The 17,673-nt window shown below is 36.7% G+C and overlaps 1 protein-coding gene across 10 annotated transcripts in view; it reads right to left on the reverse strand.

The window, feature by feature from the left end:
• Positions 1-17,673, reverse strand: part of Senp7 (SUMO specific peptidase 7) — a 202,390-nt gene that overhangs the window by 127,609 nt on the left and 57,108 nt on the right. For 7 of the 10 annotated variants that reach the window (XM_063224874.1, XM_063224875.1, XM_063224877.1 and 4 more), the window contains exon 3: positions 17,159-17,257. The exons of the other annotated variants lie outside the window; for them this stretch is intronic. In XM_063224874.1, coding sequence (XP_063080944.1) covers positions 17,159-17,257 — 99 coding nt within the window. The remainder of the gene's footprint in view (positions 1-17,158; positions 17,258-17,673) is intronic. 10 annotated transcript variants of the gene reach the window in all.

The raw sequence follows: 17,673 nt of genomic DNA on the forward strand, positions 1-17,673 counted from the left end.
TCTTGTTATCTTGAATAGAACTATCTCTATCATCAGGCATAGCATAATTGAATATAGCAGTACATATATTAATAAAAACACAACTTTGTATACAGTATGAAACTTCGAAAACAGGCAGTAATCAAACCAGAATGTGTATCGTAGTGAGTCTTGTCATCTTTAGTGCAGTTGCGTATACTGTCAGACTTGATACTATCAATCATATCAGTTTTGAATAAAATCTGTTGATACCAAACAGCAATCAAACAAATGAGATTTAATTAAGATCAGTCATGATAAAACAGTATAAGTCATACAGTGCTCCGGTTTAAGTTAATATGAAATTAAAGATAATAACTGTGCTATATCCTGATGTTTTTGGAATAGTTGTTTGTGCCCTCAAATCTAATGCAAATAGACAAACTGGGAAAGAATAAAATCTATCTAAGCAGAGTGGTGCAAGTAATGTGAGCTTTAAATCCTGATGCACTATTAACAATATCTTCTGCCATCTTTTTTAAGACTCTCCCTCTCCTTTCACTTCCCCAGGGTACACTGTGCATTTATGGGTCTCACCAAGACCCTTGGTTATGAATTGGGGAGGAGGCAACTTGCTATTTAAGTGGTTCCAAATCTTCTCCCTCCTGGACTTGATATCTAATTCTATTCCGTTACCTCTTAAAGCCTGTCTTTCCAACTTATCCACAAATACTGGTCTAGTTGGCCCTATTACTCTCTGGTTCTCTGTCACATAGAGCATTGTTTTCTCATATTTGATTTTCAGTTAATGTACTCTTTTTCATGTTAATTATATTTCCTAAAAATAGCATCTCGGTGGACCCTACCTCCTGATCTACTCTACGTGTAGCTCTTTTTTTTTAATTTAGTGTATCAAGGCCATCTATATTAGAAATTATAACCAACCTTCTCTGCCTCATTCCTGTTATGCTTTTTTTTTTTTTTTTTGCCAGCCATTGTCTGCTTATCTTCTTCATTATGTCTTCTGCTCCATTCATTGAGGCCTCTCTGCCACTGTTCCTGGAATCCTAGTACTTTTCTCTCTCTTTCTAGAATGCCCTGGAGTATTCTCTGTAGAGGTGGATTGGTGGTCTCAAATTTCCCAAGTTCCTCTTTGTTCTGGGAGCATCTTGTTTCTCCATTAATTTCTAGAGACAGATTTTCAGGGTATATCAATCTGGGCTGGAGGTTATTTTCTTTCAGAGATTGGAATATTTCACTCCAGGCTTTCTTGATATGATGGTTTGTATCAAGAAGTCTGCTGTGATTCTGATGGGCCTTCCTTTATAGGTGATCTGTTTCTTGTCTCTAACAGCTTTTAATATTCTATTCTTATATTGAATTTCTAGGATCTTGATTATTATATGCCTGGGTGTAGCTCTATTTCTGTTGTAGGTAGCTGGAGTTCTGTATGCCTCATACATCTGCATATCATTTCCTTTTCCTATGTTTGGGAAGTTTTCCATAATTATTTCTGTGAATAGCCTTTGTAGTTCCTTCGTTTGTACCCCTGCTTCTTCATTCACATTCTTTATTCTCAAGTTATATATGTCATCTTCTAGCCTTTGTATCGTTACTGCTTGTTTCCTTGTTATTTCTAAAACGTTTTTCTTTTCATAATCCCACATTGCAAACCTGTCCTCCAGTTTGGATAATTTATCCTTAGTTTCTTTCAAGCAGTTCTGCCATCTTTCCATAGAGCTTTTAATTTTCTGGTAATCTCTTTGAATCTGCTTCATATATTCTATATTTTCTTTATATTCTTCATCAAATGGTTCTCTTTTTTGAATTCCTCCCTTCTTCTGTCTGTGTCTTCTTGAGCGATGCTTAGTATCTCTTTTATTAATCTTCTTATATCTTGCTTTACTTGGTTAAATATTTCCCTTTTGAACTCGTCTATGAGGTCCCGAAGATATCTCTTTATATCCACTGATGCCATGTCTGATATTGCATGTTTATTATCCTCATTCTCCTTTGTATTTACCTGTCCTGGATCAATGTTCTCAGGGTTAGGACCTGGGGACTTTTTCTTCTTGCTTCCTCTTTCTATCTTTTTTGTTTCTTCCAGGAGGCCCCAGTTTCTTTCTTTGTTGGTTACAATTCTTCTGAAGCACACTGGCTAGGTGACCCTTCCCATTGCAGTGTGCTAGTGAGTTGCAAACAGGGGCAGTGTATGCTAACCCCTCCCCTCTGGGTCAGTCAATCTGCTGAGGCCATCACTGTGTTAGTGTGCACTGTCGCTGTAGGGAATTGATTTTGGATAACCTATTGGTTCTCAGCCAGGTCTCATGACCTAGTCCAACCTCACTCCACCAATCTCCTTCGGGAAGGGAACAACTGACTGAAATCAGGTGCTGCCCCTTGTTCCGGCCACTCCTGCCTGGTCCCAGAATGTCATCTGTTGGAGCCTTCTTCTCTGTGGAATGGTTTTATTCCTGTCACTCACCACAGGTCAATGCAGATTCCCTGCTAGCTCAGCTCTCTGTTCAGCTCGCCAACCCCCGATCTCAGTGTGACTGCATTTCCAGTGAGTCAAAGCGGTGGGATTTCCAACGGCTAGGTAAGTCACTGCTGCTCGGATTCGGGTGCTGCATCAGGAGCACTGAACCGTCAGCTGTTCCAGTAGTAGCACCCCTGTATGTTTGATTGGTTCTTCTCACTTTAGTTTCTTCTTGGGATGAGAGAATTCATCTCCCTCTTTTCGGGACTCCCCACACTGTATTATGTTGAATTCTAAGTTGAATCTCAGGGAGCCTCTGTAGCCTGCTGTTACCAATCCGCCATCTTTGCTCCGAACTTGTGGCCATTCTTGATTCCCTGTTTTTTTTGAAGTCCTGTATCATTTTCATTGTTTTGTTAGGGTGCATTTTGTTCTGTTTCATTTTGTGTGATATTGTTGTATCCAATGACATGGGCAACTATTTCAAAGATAACAAAATATATTATGGTAGCCATTCTGGATTTACTATTATCTTGTTTTGAAGTCTTTTAATGCATTCATTGTTTTGTTTTTATTAATTTTATTGTTTTGTTTGACTTTTCCTATGTCTCAAGGTATCTACAACTATTTTGAAGACAGCAGGAGGCACTACAGTAAACATTGTTTTGTACTGTTTTGCAGTCCTGTGTCACACAGGTTTATTTTGATTGGCTTTGTTCTGCTTTGTTTTGCTTGTTTTTATTCTATTTAAAATAAAAATTTAAAAAAAAAATTACAGGCCAATCTTCCTAGTGAACATAGATGAGAAATCCTAAATAAGATACTGGCAAACAGACTGCAGCAAATCATCAGGAAGACTGTACTCCATGATCAACTGGAATTCATCCCAGGGATGCAATGATGGATTTACATATGTATATCCAAAAATGTACTATACCATATTAACAGAGCCAAGGACAAAAATTATATGATCACCTCAACAGATGAAGAAAAAGCTTTTGACAAAGTCCAGCACTCATTCATGATAAAAAATCATATAGAAAATTGGAATCAAAGGGAGTCTCATAAAAGCCATCTATGATAACAGTTAACATCCTACTAAATGAAATAAAATTGAAAGCCTTGTCGCTGAAATCAGGAACAAGACAAGGATGTCCATTATCTCCACTCTTATTAAAAGCAGACCTGGAAACTTTAGCTCTTCCAAAAAAACTTTAGCTGGAGCAATTAGACAAGAGAAAGAAATAAAAGGAATAAAGATAACAAAGGAAGAAGTTAAACTATCTTCATTTGCAAACCACATGATACTCTACTTAGAATACCTGAAAAACTCCACCAAAAAATTACTAGATTTAATAAGCAAATTCAATAACACAGATGGATACAAAACCAACACTCAAAAATCAATAGCCTTCCTGTACATAAATAACAAACTCACTGAGAGAAATCAGGGAAATAATACATTTTACAATACCATCCAAAGAAACAAAATACCTAGGAATCAATCTAACAAAGGACGTAAAAAGACCTTTACAGGACACTGAAAAAGGAGACTGAAGAGGATATTTTTAAAAATGGAGAGATATTCCATGATCTTGGGTAGGAATAACCGATATAGCAAAAATGGACATACTTCCAAAACTGTTGTACAGATTCAATGCAATCCCAATCAAAATTCCAATAGCATATCTCACAGAATTAGAGAAAAGAATCCTAAATTCATCTGGAACCAGAAGAGACCTAGAATAGCAAAGGTAACACTAGGCAACAAAGACAAGACAGGGAGCATCACAATCCCTGGCTTGAAACTATACTGCAAAACTACTGTGATAAAAACAGCATGGTACTTATAAAAAATAAAAGATCCAAAGATGAACACAACAGATTAGAAGATGCAGAAACAACTCCAGACACACTAAGCTGCCTTATCTTGGACAAAGGTTCCAAATACATTCCCTGGAAAAGATAACAAATAGTGCTGGAAAAACTGGCTCTACATATGCCAAAGATTAAAACTGGACCCATATCTTTCATCTTGCACTAAGCCAATTCCTCACTATCACAATCGTTATGTACCACAAACATGTGATACAAAAGTAAGTAAAACATTAAAATATTTAAATAAAATTTATTTTTAAGGGAAAAATTTAGGCCTCGCACAAAAGAAAGTATTCAATGGCTAATTGACATATGAAAATGTTTTAACATGAGTCACTAAAGAAATGTACATTAAAAGCAAACCAAATACCAACCATGATGACATGTACCTATAATCCCAGCACTTAGAAGGCTGAGGCAGGAGGACCACCATAAGTGTTTGAGACCAACCTAGGTTACATACTGAATTTAAGGTCAATCTGAATTACAGAGCAAGTCTGTAACTATTTAGTAAGTAACTTTAAGAAAAAAAAATATATAATATTTTAGCCTTAAGTTCCAGTTTAATCTTTACCATCAATGTAAAATTGAACACTAAATAATTGTATCAGTGTACATAAGGGAAGAAACTTTAGAATCTTTTAGCTTCACATCTTGGTGAGAACCCCCATCTTGCTCACCAGATGATTCTAGCTTGTATTCCAAACACTACACTGTGAAGTCCTAAGGACAGTCAGCTGAACACCAAGTGCCAGGCACTACTAACACATGGACTGTTTTTTAACTGATCTCTGATGGATTAATAGTTCTTCACAAAGCCCACAAACATATCTGTGTCTAGCATAACTTATAATCCTTTCCTCTTATCTCTGAATCTAGGCATCCCTTGTTACTGCTGGCGAAGATGAGCTTCTACAATTTCATCCAGTAAGTTCGTAATAAATTATATTCTTTGTTAAACATTTAAAAAACAAAAAGTAAAGCATGGTAGTGCATGCCTGCAATCCCAGCACTGAGAAGGCTGAGTAAGGACTATGACAAGTTTGAGGTCCCTTGGACTACACAGTGAGTTCAAGGCCAGACTGAACTATACAGAAAGACTCTGTCTCAAAAAAAAAACAAAAAACAAAATAGGATTAGCTTAGAGGAGGAGCAAAGATGGAGGACAACTCAGGATTATCATGTGGTGAAACACTAATTTGCTTAAATGGTTATGTATTGATTTGCACTGTTTAGTTGTTATGCCCTCTTTTATCTCACTCTCCATTTTATTATTTACTTTTTTATTTTTATCCTTTTAAAGGAAAAATAAATTTTAAAAAAGTAGGATATATTATAGTAACCCACTTTGATATTCTATTCACCTGATTTGAAGCCCTGTATTGCTCTCACCATCTTGTTTTGACTGATGTTCCTCTATTCTGCTTTGCTTGATAGTACCAAGTTCAAGAGTTTAGGCAACAGCTATGAGTAGTACAACCCAAACAGAGGTACACCCAGGCATATAATAATCAAAATTACAGAAATCCAATATAAGAACAGAATATTAAAATCTGTCAGAGACAAGAAACAAATCACTTACAAGGGAACACCCATCAGAATTACAGCAGACTTCTCGGCACAAACCATCAAATCACGAAGAGCGTGGGGGGAAATAATTCAAGCTTTGAAAGATAATAACCTCCAGCCAAGACTGAGATATCCTGCACAACTATCCCTGGAAATTGATGGGAAAACAAGGTGCTTTCAGGATAAAGAGGAACTAGGGGAATATGCAACCACCAATTCAACTCTATAGAGAATACTGCAGGATATTCTAAAAAAGAAAAATACAAAGAATCCAAAAATAGTGGCAGAGAGGCCACAATAAATGGAGCAGAAAACAAAATGAAGAAGACAAGCTGACAACTAATGACAGAAAAAGAGCTCAAGAGAAATGAGGCAGAGAAGACTGGATGATAGGAACAGCTATATTGGAGAAAACGACGTCATAATAGGTAGTGCTGATTTGGTATCATCTTATTTTGATGTCCCATCAAGCTTTTGTTCTTCTGTCTCCATAGGTCTTAACATGTTATATCTTACTGGATTTTATTATATGTGATAGTATAAACAAAAACTTTTATAGACAAGGAGATTATACAGAAACCATTGTTCATTTTCTGTTAGTTGATTCTAAATATCCTGTAATACTGTCATTCTCTTGAACGGTTTTACATTGTTTTGATGTATTTGAAGCTAGTGTATACAAAGTTATACTCAAAGATGTCAAGGAAAGAGTCAATATGGTAACTACTTTTATGTCAGGATTATCTTGTGGTAAAACACTATTTTGCTTAAATGGTTATGTTTTTTTCTACGCTGTTTTGTTGTTATGCCCTCTTTTATCTCAATATCCATTTTATTATTTACTTTTTTATTTTTATCCTTTTAATTAAGGGAAAAATAAATAAAAAATAGCAGGATATACTATAGTAACCCACTTTGATTTACTATTAACTTGATTTGAAGCCCTGTATTGCTCTCACCATCTTGTTTTGACTGATGTTCCTCTATTCTGTTTTGCTTGATAGTACCAGGTTCGAAAGTATAGGCAACAGCTGTGAAGATAGTGGGATTCATTATGACGCCCATTCTGGTTCACTATTATCTACTTTTTGAAGACCTGTAATGTCTCCAATGTTTTGGTTTTGTTGGTTTTGTTCTTTACTGTTTTGTTCAATTTTATTATAACTGATGATATAGGCAATTCTATTTGAGATAGTGGGAGGCATTATGATAACCATTGTTAATCACCTTGTATTATGTTTTTACATTACCCATAGGTCCACCCTTTTGATTTAACTGATTCTGTTCTGTTAAGTCACATTGGTTTTACTCTCTTCCAAAAAAAGCAATAAGAACTGTGGGAGCAATAAAACCCAAAATGTGTAATAGTCATGGTACAAAAGAGAGGAAAAGAAAGTGCTCTAAATGGTATAACCACATGTAAATTTAAGTGCATAAGATAGACAATATTACTGAGTTTTGTTGGATCATTGAACAGAACTGTTTGCAGTCTCACTGTTTGAATGTCCACTTTATATGCTTTAATCTTGTAACTTGAACAAATATTTCTAAGATGACAATATGTAATCCATTAACTAGTTATTTCCTGTTTATTTTTTTCTGAAATTCTGTATAACTTGTACCCTTTTTCTGCTTTTTTTTTTCCTTTTTCTCCTTAAATATAAAAAATAAAAAAATTTTAAAAAGATGGTGGACAACTGGCTACAGAGGCTCCCTGAGATAGTCCACTTAGAATTCAACATAATACAGAGTGGGGAGCCCCAAACAGAGGGAGATGAATTCTCTTGTCCCAAGAAGAAATTAAGGCTACTTGCCGACCATTCGAGGTCCCACTGCGACTGGCTGACACTGTGACTTGCCAGAGTCCCACCACGACTTGCTGGGATCCCACTGTGACTGGCCAAGGTCCCACCACAACTGGCCGGGATCCCACCACGCCTGACCAGGGTCCCACCACAACTGGCCAGGATCCCGCCATTTCAACTCACCAGAGGCACAGTTATATTGAGTTCGAGGGTCAGCAAGCCAAACAGAGAGCTGAGTTCGTGGGGAGCCTACATCGACCCATGGTGAGTGACGGGAGTGGAACCATTCGATAAATAGGGGGGCTCCAGCGGATGACATTCTGGGACCGAGCAGGACTGGCAACTACAAGGGGTAGCAGTGACTTCAGTCAGTTGTTCCCTTCCCAAATGGGATTGGTGGAGTGGCCTAGGGTCACATGACCCAGCTGACACCCAATAGGTTATCTGAGGTCAAGTCTCTGCAAAGGTGGCACACACTAACCATAGGCCCAGTGGGGCCTTGGAGGTTTGGCTGTTCCAGAGGGGAGGCAGTGCAAAGTAATCAGTAGTGCAGAACAACAGCTTGCTTGATCTGGAGGGGAGGGGCCGGCATACACTGTCCCTGTCTGCAACTCACTAGCACACTGCAAGGTCAACTAGCCAGCGTGCTTCAGAAGAATTGTAACCAACAAAGAAAGAATCTGGGACCTCCTGGAAGAAGCAAAAAAGATGGGAGAAGGAAGCAACAACAAAAAGTCCGCAGGCCCAATGAGAACATTGACCCAGGACAGGTAAATACAAAGGAGAATGAGAACAGCAAACATGCAATATCAGACAGCACCAGTAGACACAAAGAGATATATTCGGGACCACATAGACGAGTTCAAAAGGGAAATATTTAGCAAAATAAAGCAAGATATAAGAAGATTAATGAAGAGATACTAAGCACCCCTCAAGGAGACACAGATGGAAGAAGGGAAGAACTCTAACACAGGAGAGAACCATTTGGTGAAGAATATAAAAAATATATATAGAATACATGAAGCAGATTCAAAGAGATTACCAGGAAATTAAAAACTCTATGAAAAGATGGCAAATCAGCTTGAAAGAAACTAAGGATAGATTATCCAAACTGGAGGACAATTTTGGAATATGAGAGTATGAAAAAGATAACTTTTTTAAAACAACAAGGAAACAAGCAGTAACAATACAAAGGCTAGAAGATGACAAAAGGATCTATAATTTGAGAATAAAGAATGTAAATGAAGAAGCAGGGGTACAAGCAAAGGAACTACAAGGTTATTCACAGAAATAATTAAGAAAATCTTCCCAAACATAGGAAAAGGAAATGATATTCTGATATACGAAGCATACAGAACTCCAGCCACCTACAACCAAAATAGAGCTATACCCAGGCATATAATAATGAAGATCCCAGAAATTCAATATAAGGGCAGAATATTAAAAGCTGTTAAAGACAAGAAACAGATAACCTACAGAGGAAGGCCCATCAGAATAACGGCAGACTTCTCAACACAAACCATCAAGTCAAGAAGAGCCTGGAGCGAAATATTCTAGGCCCTGAAAGAAAATAACCTCCAGCCCAGATTGATATACCCTGCTAAACTGTCCCTTCCCAAATGGGATTGGTGGAGTAAGCTAGAGTCACATGACCAATCTAGAAGTTAATGGAGAAACAAGATGCTTCCAAGACAAAGAGGAACTTGGGAAATTTGCAACCACCAATCCAACTCTATAGAGAATACTCCAGGGCATTCTAGAGAGAGAGAAAAGTACTAGGACTCCAGGAACTGTGGCAGAGAGGCCTCAATAAATGGAGCAGTATCATTTCTTTGAAATTATGTATTATATCGGGGCCTGGGATTTAGCTCAGTGGTGTAAGTGCCTGCCTGGCAAGCACAAGGTTGTGAGTTCAATCCCTAGCACTGCAAAAAAAAAAAAAAAAGAAATTATATATTATTTCTACCCATTTTGTGTTTTGTTTAGCCTTTCATTAAATGAAATTTTTTTAAAAAGACACTACAAAAAAAACAAACAAATAATTAAAAATTAAACTAAATCAAGGCAAAAGCCAAACATCAGAAAAATAAACAAACTGTGATATATCCCCATTATGAAATATTACATAGCAATAAAAAGGAACAGATAAATATCAACATTATTGTTATGGGTTAAAGACTGATGGTCAACTTAATGCCAGCTGAATTAAATCAGTATGGTGCTGAACATAGATGGTCCACCTGAGGAAAGTTGACAGCATAGAAACTTGGAGAAGAAGGGTGAGGTGTTATAGGTTTTCCTTCATGTTGCTATTTGAGCTGTTGGTTCTCCTGGAGGAGCTCCTCATGACTAGCTTCCCTAGTGTGAGTTCGACCATTGTCATCAGACGAGCTCAGAACCTTGTTGATGAAAGTGGCTGTGGTTCACCTTGGAGGAACTCCGGTCCTTACATCAAGCATCGCTTCCTGGCTCCAGAGAGGAAGATGTATGCTATTCAGAAGAAACTCATCATGACGTCCTGGCATGTACTCAACTGTTCTTTTTGTCATAGGAGCTCAGGACCTCTCTACGCTGACGATGGCTGTGGTGCTTTTCAGGAAAGCCCGGGTCTTTATTATGAGCGTGACTTCTTGGCTCCAGCTAAGAAGTGGATTTTGAATGTTCTCAACATAAAGAAATGACATAGGTCTAAGGCAAGAGATACGACAATTACTTCGATCTGGTCCTTACACATGTATAACTATTGAAATGTCATACTGTTCCCAAAAAAAGAAAAAAAAGCAAAAAAGGAGACATTACTTTGTGGAAATGGAAAGAGAAGCTGGGGATTCACAAAGGTGAGAGGGGCAGAAGGAGAAGGGCAGAGGGGCATCCCAGAATTAATGTATTTAATATGCATCACAAACATAGTCAAAAAATTTAAAATATATTTAAATAAATGAATGCAAGGTTAATCAGCAAAAATGGAAAACAATATTTTATTAAATGAAAACAGCAAAGTATAACAGAAAAATGGAATTTCTTTCTGCAAAGATTTTTTTTTAAAAAACCTACTTCCGTGAGTATATACATTCTCTTCTTGAATTAAAAAATAAACTTGCTAGCAGTATTTGCCTCTAGTAGGGAAAAAGGACAGAAAGATTAATTTCACTTTGTACCATTCTGTACAGCATAAATTTTCTAATCTTAGGCAGATTTATTTTCTTTCTATGTCAACAGAAGTCATCTGGTCTCATCTATTTTTGCCCTTTTTTGAGGGGTCCCTCTTTGTACAAAAAAATTTAACAAATGTACTGTCTAATTTTAAAAAGTCTCAATGTTCTCAATGTTCTCTTACATTCTATTAAAGCAAATAATATTAATGACAAATTCTTTGAGTATAAAAAGTTCCAGTGTTCCCTTACATTCTATTAAAGCAACTAATATCGACAAATTCTTCCTCAAGAGTATAAATTTTAAAAATGATTAATTTTATCATCTGTAACTATATATATATATATATATATATATCCAATACGACTCAAAATTTGTTATCTTAAAATGAAATAGTCAATGAATGCTGACGCTCTTAATCCCAATTTGACTGTATGTGGAGACAGACTTTTAAAAGAGGTAATTAACTGTTATCCCAGCAGGAAGCTGAGCTGGGGCAACAGGTCAGCCTAGGTTACACAGTGAGTTCAAGTCCTCCATGAATTACAGAATGAGACAGTGACTTAAAAAATTTAAAACAGCTGGACACGGTGGTGGGCGTCTAGAGTTTCAGCACTTAGGAAGCTGAAGCAGGAAAATTGACATGAGTTCCTGGCCAGGACTGGCCTGGCCTGGACTACATAGTGAGGTCAGGGCCAGACTGGACTACATAACAAAACCTTGTTTAAAAAAAGAAAAAAGGTGGATTCCCAGGAAAGATGGCAGATCAATAAGTGACAAGGTAAATAGCCTCTCTGAAAGAAACAGCTCAGACACTAGAATTTAACACCATGGAGAAAACCAGACAAAAGGAGAGGGATTCTCATGACCCAGGAAGAAACTGAGGAAAAAGAAACAAGAAAAGAAAAACCTGGACTCAAGGCTGAAGCAAGATGTGCTCTAATCGGAGCCAGTCCCATGCTATGCTAGGCACCCTGGAGTCTAATGACTCGTGGTCCCGCTGAAGACGGGGCTTGGCAAGCCAAAGGACCTTGGGGAGAGGACAGATCACAACAGAGAACAGAAACGGCATAGAGATCTGTACTAGCCCGCAGGGAGTGCTCAGACTTTGGTCTTCCCACAAGAGGAGGTGACCGGCTGGGCAACATATTGGAATCGAGCAGGACAAGCCTGAAGAAACCAGAAACGTGACAAAAGAAAGAAACAAAAAAAAAAGTCTCCAACCACCAACCCAGGGAATATGGGTCTAGGAGAGGTAAAGACAGAAGAGATCAAGGGGAGCAAACATGCAATATCGGAAACAGCATCAGGTGACATAAAGAAATATCTTCATGACATTATAGAAGAACTCAGAAATACTAATACAAGTAAAGGAAGACATAAGATTAATAAAAGAAATGCTAAGTACCTCTCAAGAAGACACAGATGGAAGATTGGAGGAACACAGAAAAAGGAGAGAAACCTTCAATGAAGAATATTTTTAAAATCTAGACTACATGAAACAGATCCAAAGAGATTACCAAGAAATTGCCATTGAAAGCTGGCAAAACTGCTTGAAAGAAACTAGACTATCAAACCTTGAAGACAATGATTCCCCATTTTGTGGCCTTGAAGCCTTATAAAGTTTTCACTTATTAATTGGAAAGGCTTTATTCTGGGCTTCTTGATATGGAAATATTTGAAGCTATAGTATATGAAGTTATATTCAAATATTTCAAGGAAAAAGACAGACACTATGGTAACTACTATTACATCGGGTTATTTGGTGGTGAAGCACTAGGTTGCTGAAAAAGTCATGCTTTGACCTGTATTGTTATGTTGTTATGTCCTCTTTTATCTCAATCTCTCCCTTATTCATTAAAAAAATTATTTAGTTATTTTTATGGTTTTTTTAATTAAGGGGAAAAATTTTTTAAATTAGCAGGATATATTATAGTAACTTTTTTTTATTTCCTATTAACTTGTTTTGAAGTCCTGTAATACTCCCACTATCTTGTTTTGACTGATGAGACTCTGTTCCATTCTGTATGATAGTATCAAGTTTGGGGGTATAGGCAACTACTTTGAAGGCAATAAAATTCACTAAGATGCCCATTCTGGTTTGAATATTGTCTCCTTTGGAAGTCCTGTAATGTTTACAATGTTTAAGTTTTATTGGTCTTGTTCTCTACTGTTTTGTTCAACTTTACAATACCTAATGAGATAGACAATTCTTTTTAAGGAAACAAGAGACATTATGGTAACCACTGTTGATAACCTTGTACTCTGTTTTTATATCATGTACTATGTCTATCCTTGGTTTTAACACTCAGCTTTGTTTTGCCATATTTGACTTTATTCTCTTCTGAAAAAAAAAGGAATAAGAACTAATGAGTAATAAAACCCAAAATGTGTAAATTTTGTTGTAAAAAAGAGAGTGGAAAAAAAGTGCTCTAAAGGATACAACTGCAAATGTGTTTAGGGGTGTTAAATAGCTGGCCATATTAATGTTTTTGGTTGGATCATTGAACACAACTGTTTGCAGTCTCTCTGTCTGAATGTTCACTTTGTATGCTTTGATACTGTGACTTGAGCAACTATCTCTAAGAAGATAATGTGTAATCTATTAACTGGTGATTTCTTACTGTTTGTTTTTTGTAGTTCTGTATTACTTGTACCCTTACACCGCTTTGTTTTGTTTTGTTTTTTCTCTTTTTCCTTTTAAATAAAATTAAAAAAAAAAAACCTTGAAGACAGTTTTGTAACATGTGATCGCAAAAAGAAAGATTTCAAAATAACAAGGAACCAGGAAGAAACAATACAAGGATTAGAAGATAAGAAGAGGATCTATAACTTACGAATAAAAAATGTGAGTAAAGAAGCAGGGATAAACACAAATGAAATACAAAGGCTATTCACAGAAATAATTAAGGAAAACTTCCCAAGCACAGGAAAAGGAAATGATATTCAGATGTTTGAGGCATACAGAACTCCAGCCAGCTCAATAAAAACAAATCTATACCGACATATCAAGATCCCAGAAAACCACCACAAGAACAGAATATTAAAAGCTATCAGAGAAAGGAAACATGTCTCCTATAAAGCAAAAACCCATCAAAATCAAGACAGACTTCTCAACACAAATAATCAAATCAAGAAGAGCTTGAAGTATTCTCAGCCCTGAAAGAAAATAACCTCCAACCCAGACTGATGTATCCTGAAAAACTCTCTCAAAATTAATGTAGAAACAAGACACTTTCATGACAAAAACGACCTGGGGGAATTCATGACCACCAATCCAACCCTACAAAAAACACTGAAGGACATTCTAGAGAAGGAAAAAAAATACTAGGGTTTCAGGAACAATGGCAGAGAGGCCTCAATTAATGGGGCAGATAGTAGAATGAAGGGGAAACGTAGACAATGGCAGAAAAATAGCATAGCAGAGATGAGACAGAGAAAGTTGGCTATAATCTCCAACATAGATGGCCTCCATATACTAACAAAAAGAAACCCAGGCAGAGTAGATCAGGAGATAGGGTCCATCGAGATGCTCTATATATAGGAAATATAACCAACATGAAAGAGGGTTTATGGACCAAAAGTCAAAGATGAGAAAATAATGCTCTATATGACAGGGAACCAGAGAGAAATAGGGGCAGCTCATCCAGCAGCTGCAGATAGGCTGGAAACTCATGACACTTTTGTGTAGTGGAGAACTACTCAGATATAAGAAAGGAAAACTTTGAGGCTTTTGTAGGTAAAGGAATATAACTTAAGATCAAACTCAGGGGTAAAAAGGTTCAGAAGCACTTAGGTAAATAGCTGGTTGCCCCCCTAATCTAAAAACTAAAGGAATTAGTGGGACCCAAAATGCACAATGCACCCTGTGAAAGTGAAAGGGGACATTATTAATAGTGTACCAGGATTTAAAACCCACATTATTTTCATCAATCTGTTTAGTCTGACTATATTCTGTTCCAGTCTGTCTACTTGTACCAGATTTGAGGGCACAGACAGCTATTCCAAAAATAGCAGGATATACTACAGTAACCATTCTTAATTTTCTATTAACTTAATCTGAAACCCTGTATTACTTACACTGTCTTATTATGACTGATCTTATTTGAATCTGGTTTGTTAGATCACTGTCTTGTCTTGACTGATTCTATTCGAATCTGTTATGTTTGATAGTATCAAGTCTAAGAGTATAGGCAAGTACTCTGAAGATGGCAAGATTCACTAGGATACCCATTCTGGTTTGACTATTACCTGCTTTTGAAATCCTATAATGTCTCCAATGGTTTGTTTTTATTGACACTGGTATATACCGCAATGTTCAATTTTACTATGACTGATGATACAGACAATTCTACCGAAAATAACAAGAGACATCATAGTAACCATTGTAAATCACCTAATACTGTGGTTTTAATCTTGTGCTATGTACATCCTTTTGTTTTGAATGACCCTGCTTTGTTTTCTTTTTTCATTTGGTTTTGTTCTTTTCAAAATAAAATTTTAAAAAAAAAACGAAAAAAGGAAACAAACACAAAAACACTCTCCCTAAAGAATCAACCCAAAAAAGAGAGAGAGGGAGAGAGAGAGAAAAGAGGGTAATTAAGAGCCAGGTGTGTAGCACATCTGTAATTCCAGCACTCTGGCAGGCTGAGACAAGAGGATCACAATTTCAAGCCTAACCTGAGTAACTTAATGCCTTCATGAGACCTAGTGTCAAAATTTAAAAATTAAAAAAGAGGTAGCCATGTAGCTCAGTGTGAAGCCCCTGAATTTAATCCCCAGTACCAGAAAAAAAAAAGATAATAAAGTTAAAATGACATCATAAGAGTGAGCCCTAATCCAGTAGGATTCGTGTCCTTATGAGAATAAAACAAGTATCACAGATGCATTTATATAGACAAAGGCCAAGTCAGGACATGACAAAATAACAACTATCTACAAGGCAATGAGAAAGGATTCAGGAGAAGCCAACCCTGCCATCACATTTATTTTGGATTTCCAGATTCCAGAACCATGAGAAAATAATTTGTTGTTTATGCCACCCATTCTAGAGTTTTGCTATGGCAGCCCTAGCAAACTAATACAACTACAAAAGAATAAACTAGAAATGTTTGTGAAAATTTCTGTTTTAAAAATTGACCAGAGTAGGGCCAGGGAGTTAGCTCAGTGGCATGGCACCTGTCTATTAAGGGCAAGGTCATGAGTTCAATCCTCAGTTCCCCACCCCCAAAAAATTGACTGGAGTAGCCAGGCATGGTGAAGCATATCAGTAATCCCATTACTTAGGAGGCTGAGTTAGGGAATTACCACAAATTCAAAGCCAGCCTGGGCTACATAGTGAGTTCAAAATTAGCCTGAACTATATAGCATGGCCCTGTCTCAGTAGCTCCCTCAAAAAAAAAAAATTATCAGAGCCAGATGTAGTGGCACACTCCTGCAAATGGAGAACTCAAGAGGTAGAGGCAGGAGAATTGTGAGTTCAAGACCAGTGTAGGCTACACACCAAGTCCAAGGCCAGCATGGACTACACAGTAAGACCATGTCTCAACAAAAAAAAAAAAAAAAAAAAAAAAAAGCGGGGGGGGGGGGCAGGGATTTAGCTCAGTGGCATAAGCACTTGCCTGACAAGTGCAAAGTCGTAAGTTTGATCCCCAGTACCAAAAAGGAAAAAAAAAAAGAAATAGGCCCTATGCTAAATTCTTGGGAAAAAAAAAAGCCCACCAGTTGCTCCAGGAAAGAAAAAATAATAAAGCACCACATTAAAAAGCCACTGTACAGGGGCCAGGGATTTAGCTCAGTGGCACAAGTGCCTGCCTGGCAAGCTTAAGGTTATGAGTTCAATCTCCAGTGCAAAAAAAAAAAAAAAAAAAAAATGCCACTTAAGTAAGTCTTATTCATCAGAGCCCTAGAATAATATCCAATAAGGGCAATATTATGGCTCACATTTATAATCAAGATATCTTTTGAAATATAATTATAGCATACATTGAAATACTTTCTCAAACTTAATATAAGTAAAGAACAAAAGCACAAATGACTCTTCTAAGCTTAAACTTTTAGTAACCTTAAAACAGAACTTATTTATAATAATGAGATTTAAATTTCATGAAGAAATCAAGCATGCATAATAGGTATACTTAGATTTAAACTGAAGACAAACCTAATCTCAAAGCTTTATTTCAACATACTAAAATAAACTAATTTAAAAGCTGCAATTAAATAGTACAAACAAGACAAATAAGAAAATAAAAATTCATTTACTAAAATATTTTAAACACACCAAGTAAAACTATATACTTAAAAGGAATTTATTTACCCCCTGCAAAGGGAGATTCCAGTGTTCCAAGGTTCCAAATTTGGACAGTGGTAACTGAACATGAACATCCTCTGGTTTTACATTTAACATCTTTCTTATCTGAAATCAGAATGAGAAAATAATCAGTTCAATTAAAATGTATATAAAAGGGCCAGGGATTTAACCCAGTGGTATAAGCACCTGTGTGGTGAGAGCTAGATCATGAGTTCGATCTCCAGTACCAAAAAAAAATGTATATAAGAATTTAATCTGCTAGAACCATTATTATTACCCGGGATTACTATTTTATTAGTAGTTTTAAAATTTTAAGTTCAGTGGTTAATTTTTTCTTAAGAGCAGAATATATTAATTTTTTCAGGTATCAGGGGTTGAACTCACAATCTCACACTTGCCAGGCAGGCGCTTATACCATTGAGCTAAATCCCAGGCCCAGAATATATTTATTGAAAGAAAGGTTGTCTGAGAGGAGTTCAGTGTTTAATTTATCAGCAATTGAATATAACTTTATTTTAAAA

This window comes from Cavia porcellus, unplaced genomic scaffold (assembly GCF_034190915.1).
Source record: "Cavia porcellus strain 051 isolate PalLab524CR breed Dunkin Hartley unplaced genomic scaffold, mCavPor4.1 scaffold_15, whole genome shotgun sequence".
Classification (NCBI taxonomy): Eukaryota; Metazoa; Chordata; class Mammalia; order Rodentia; family Caviidae; genus Cavia; species Cavia porcellus.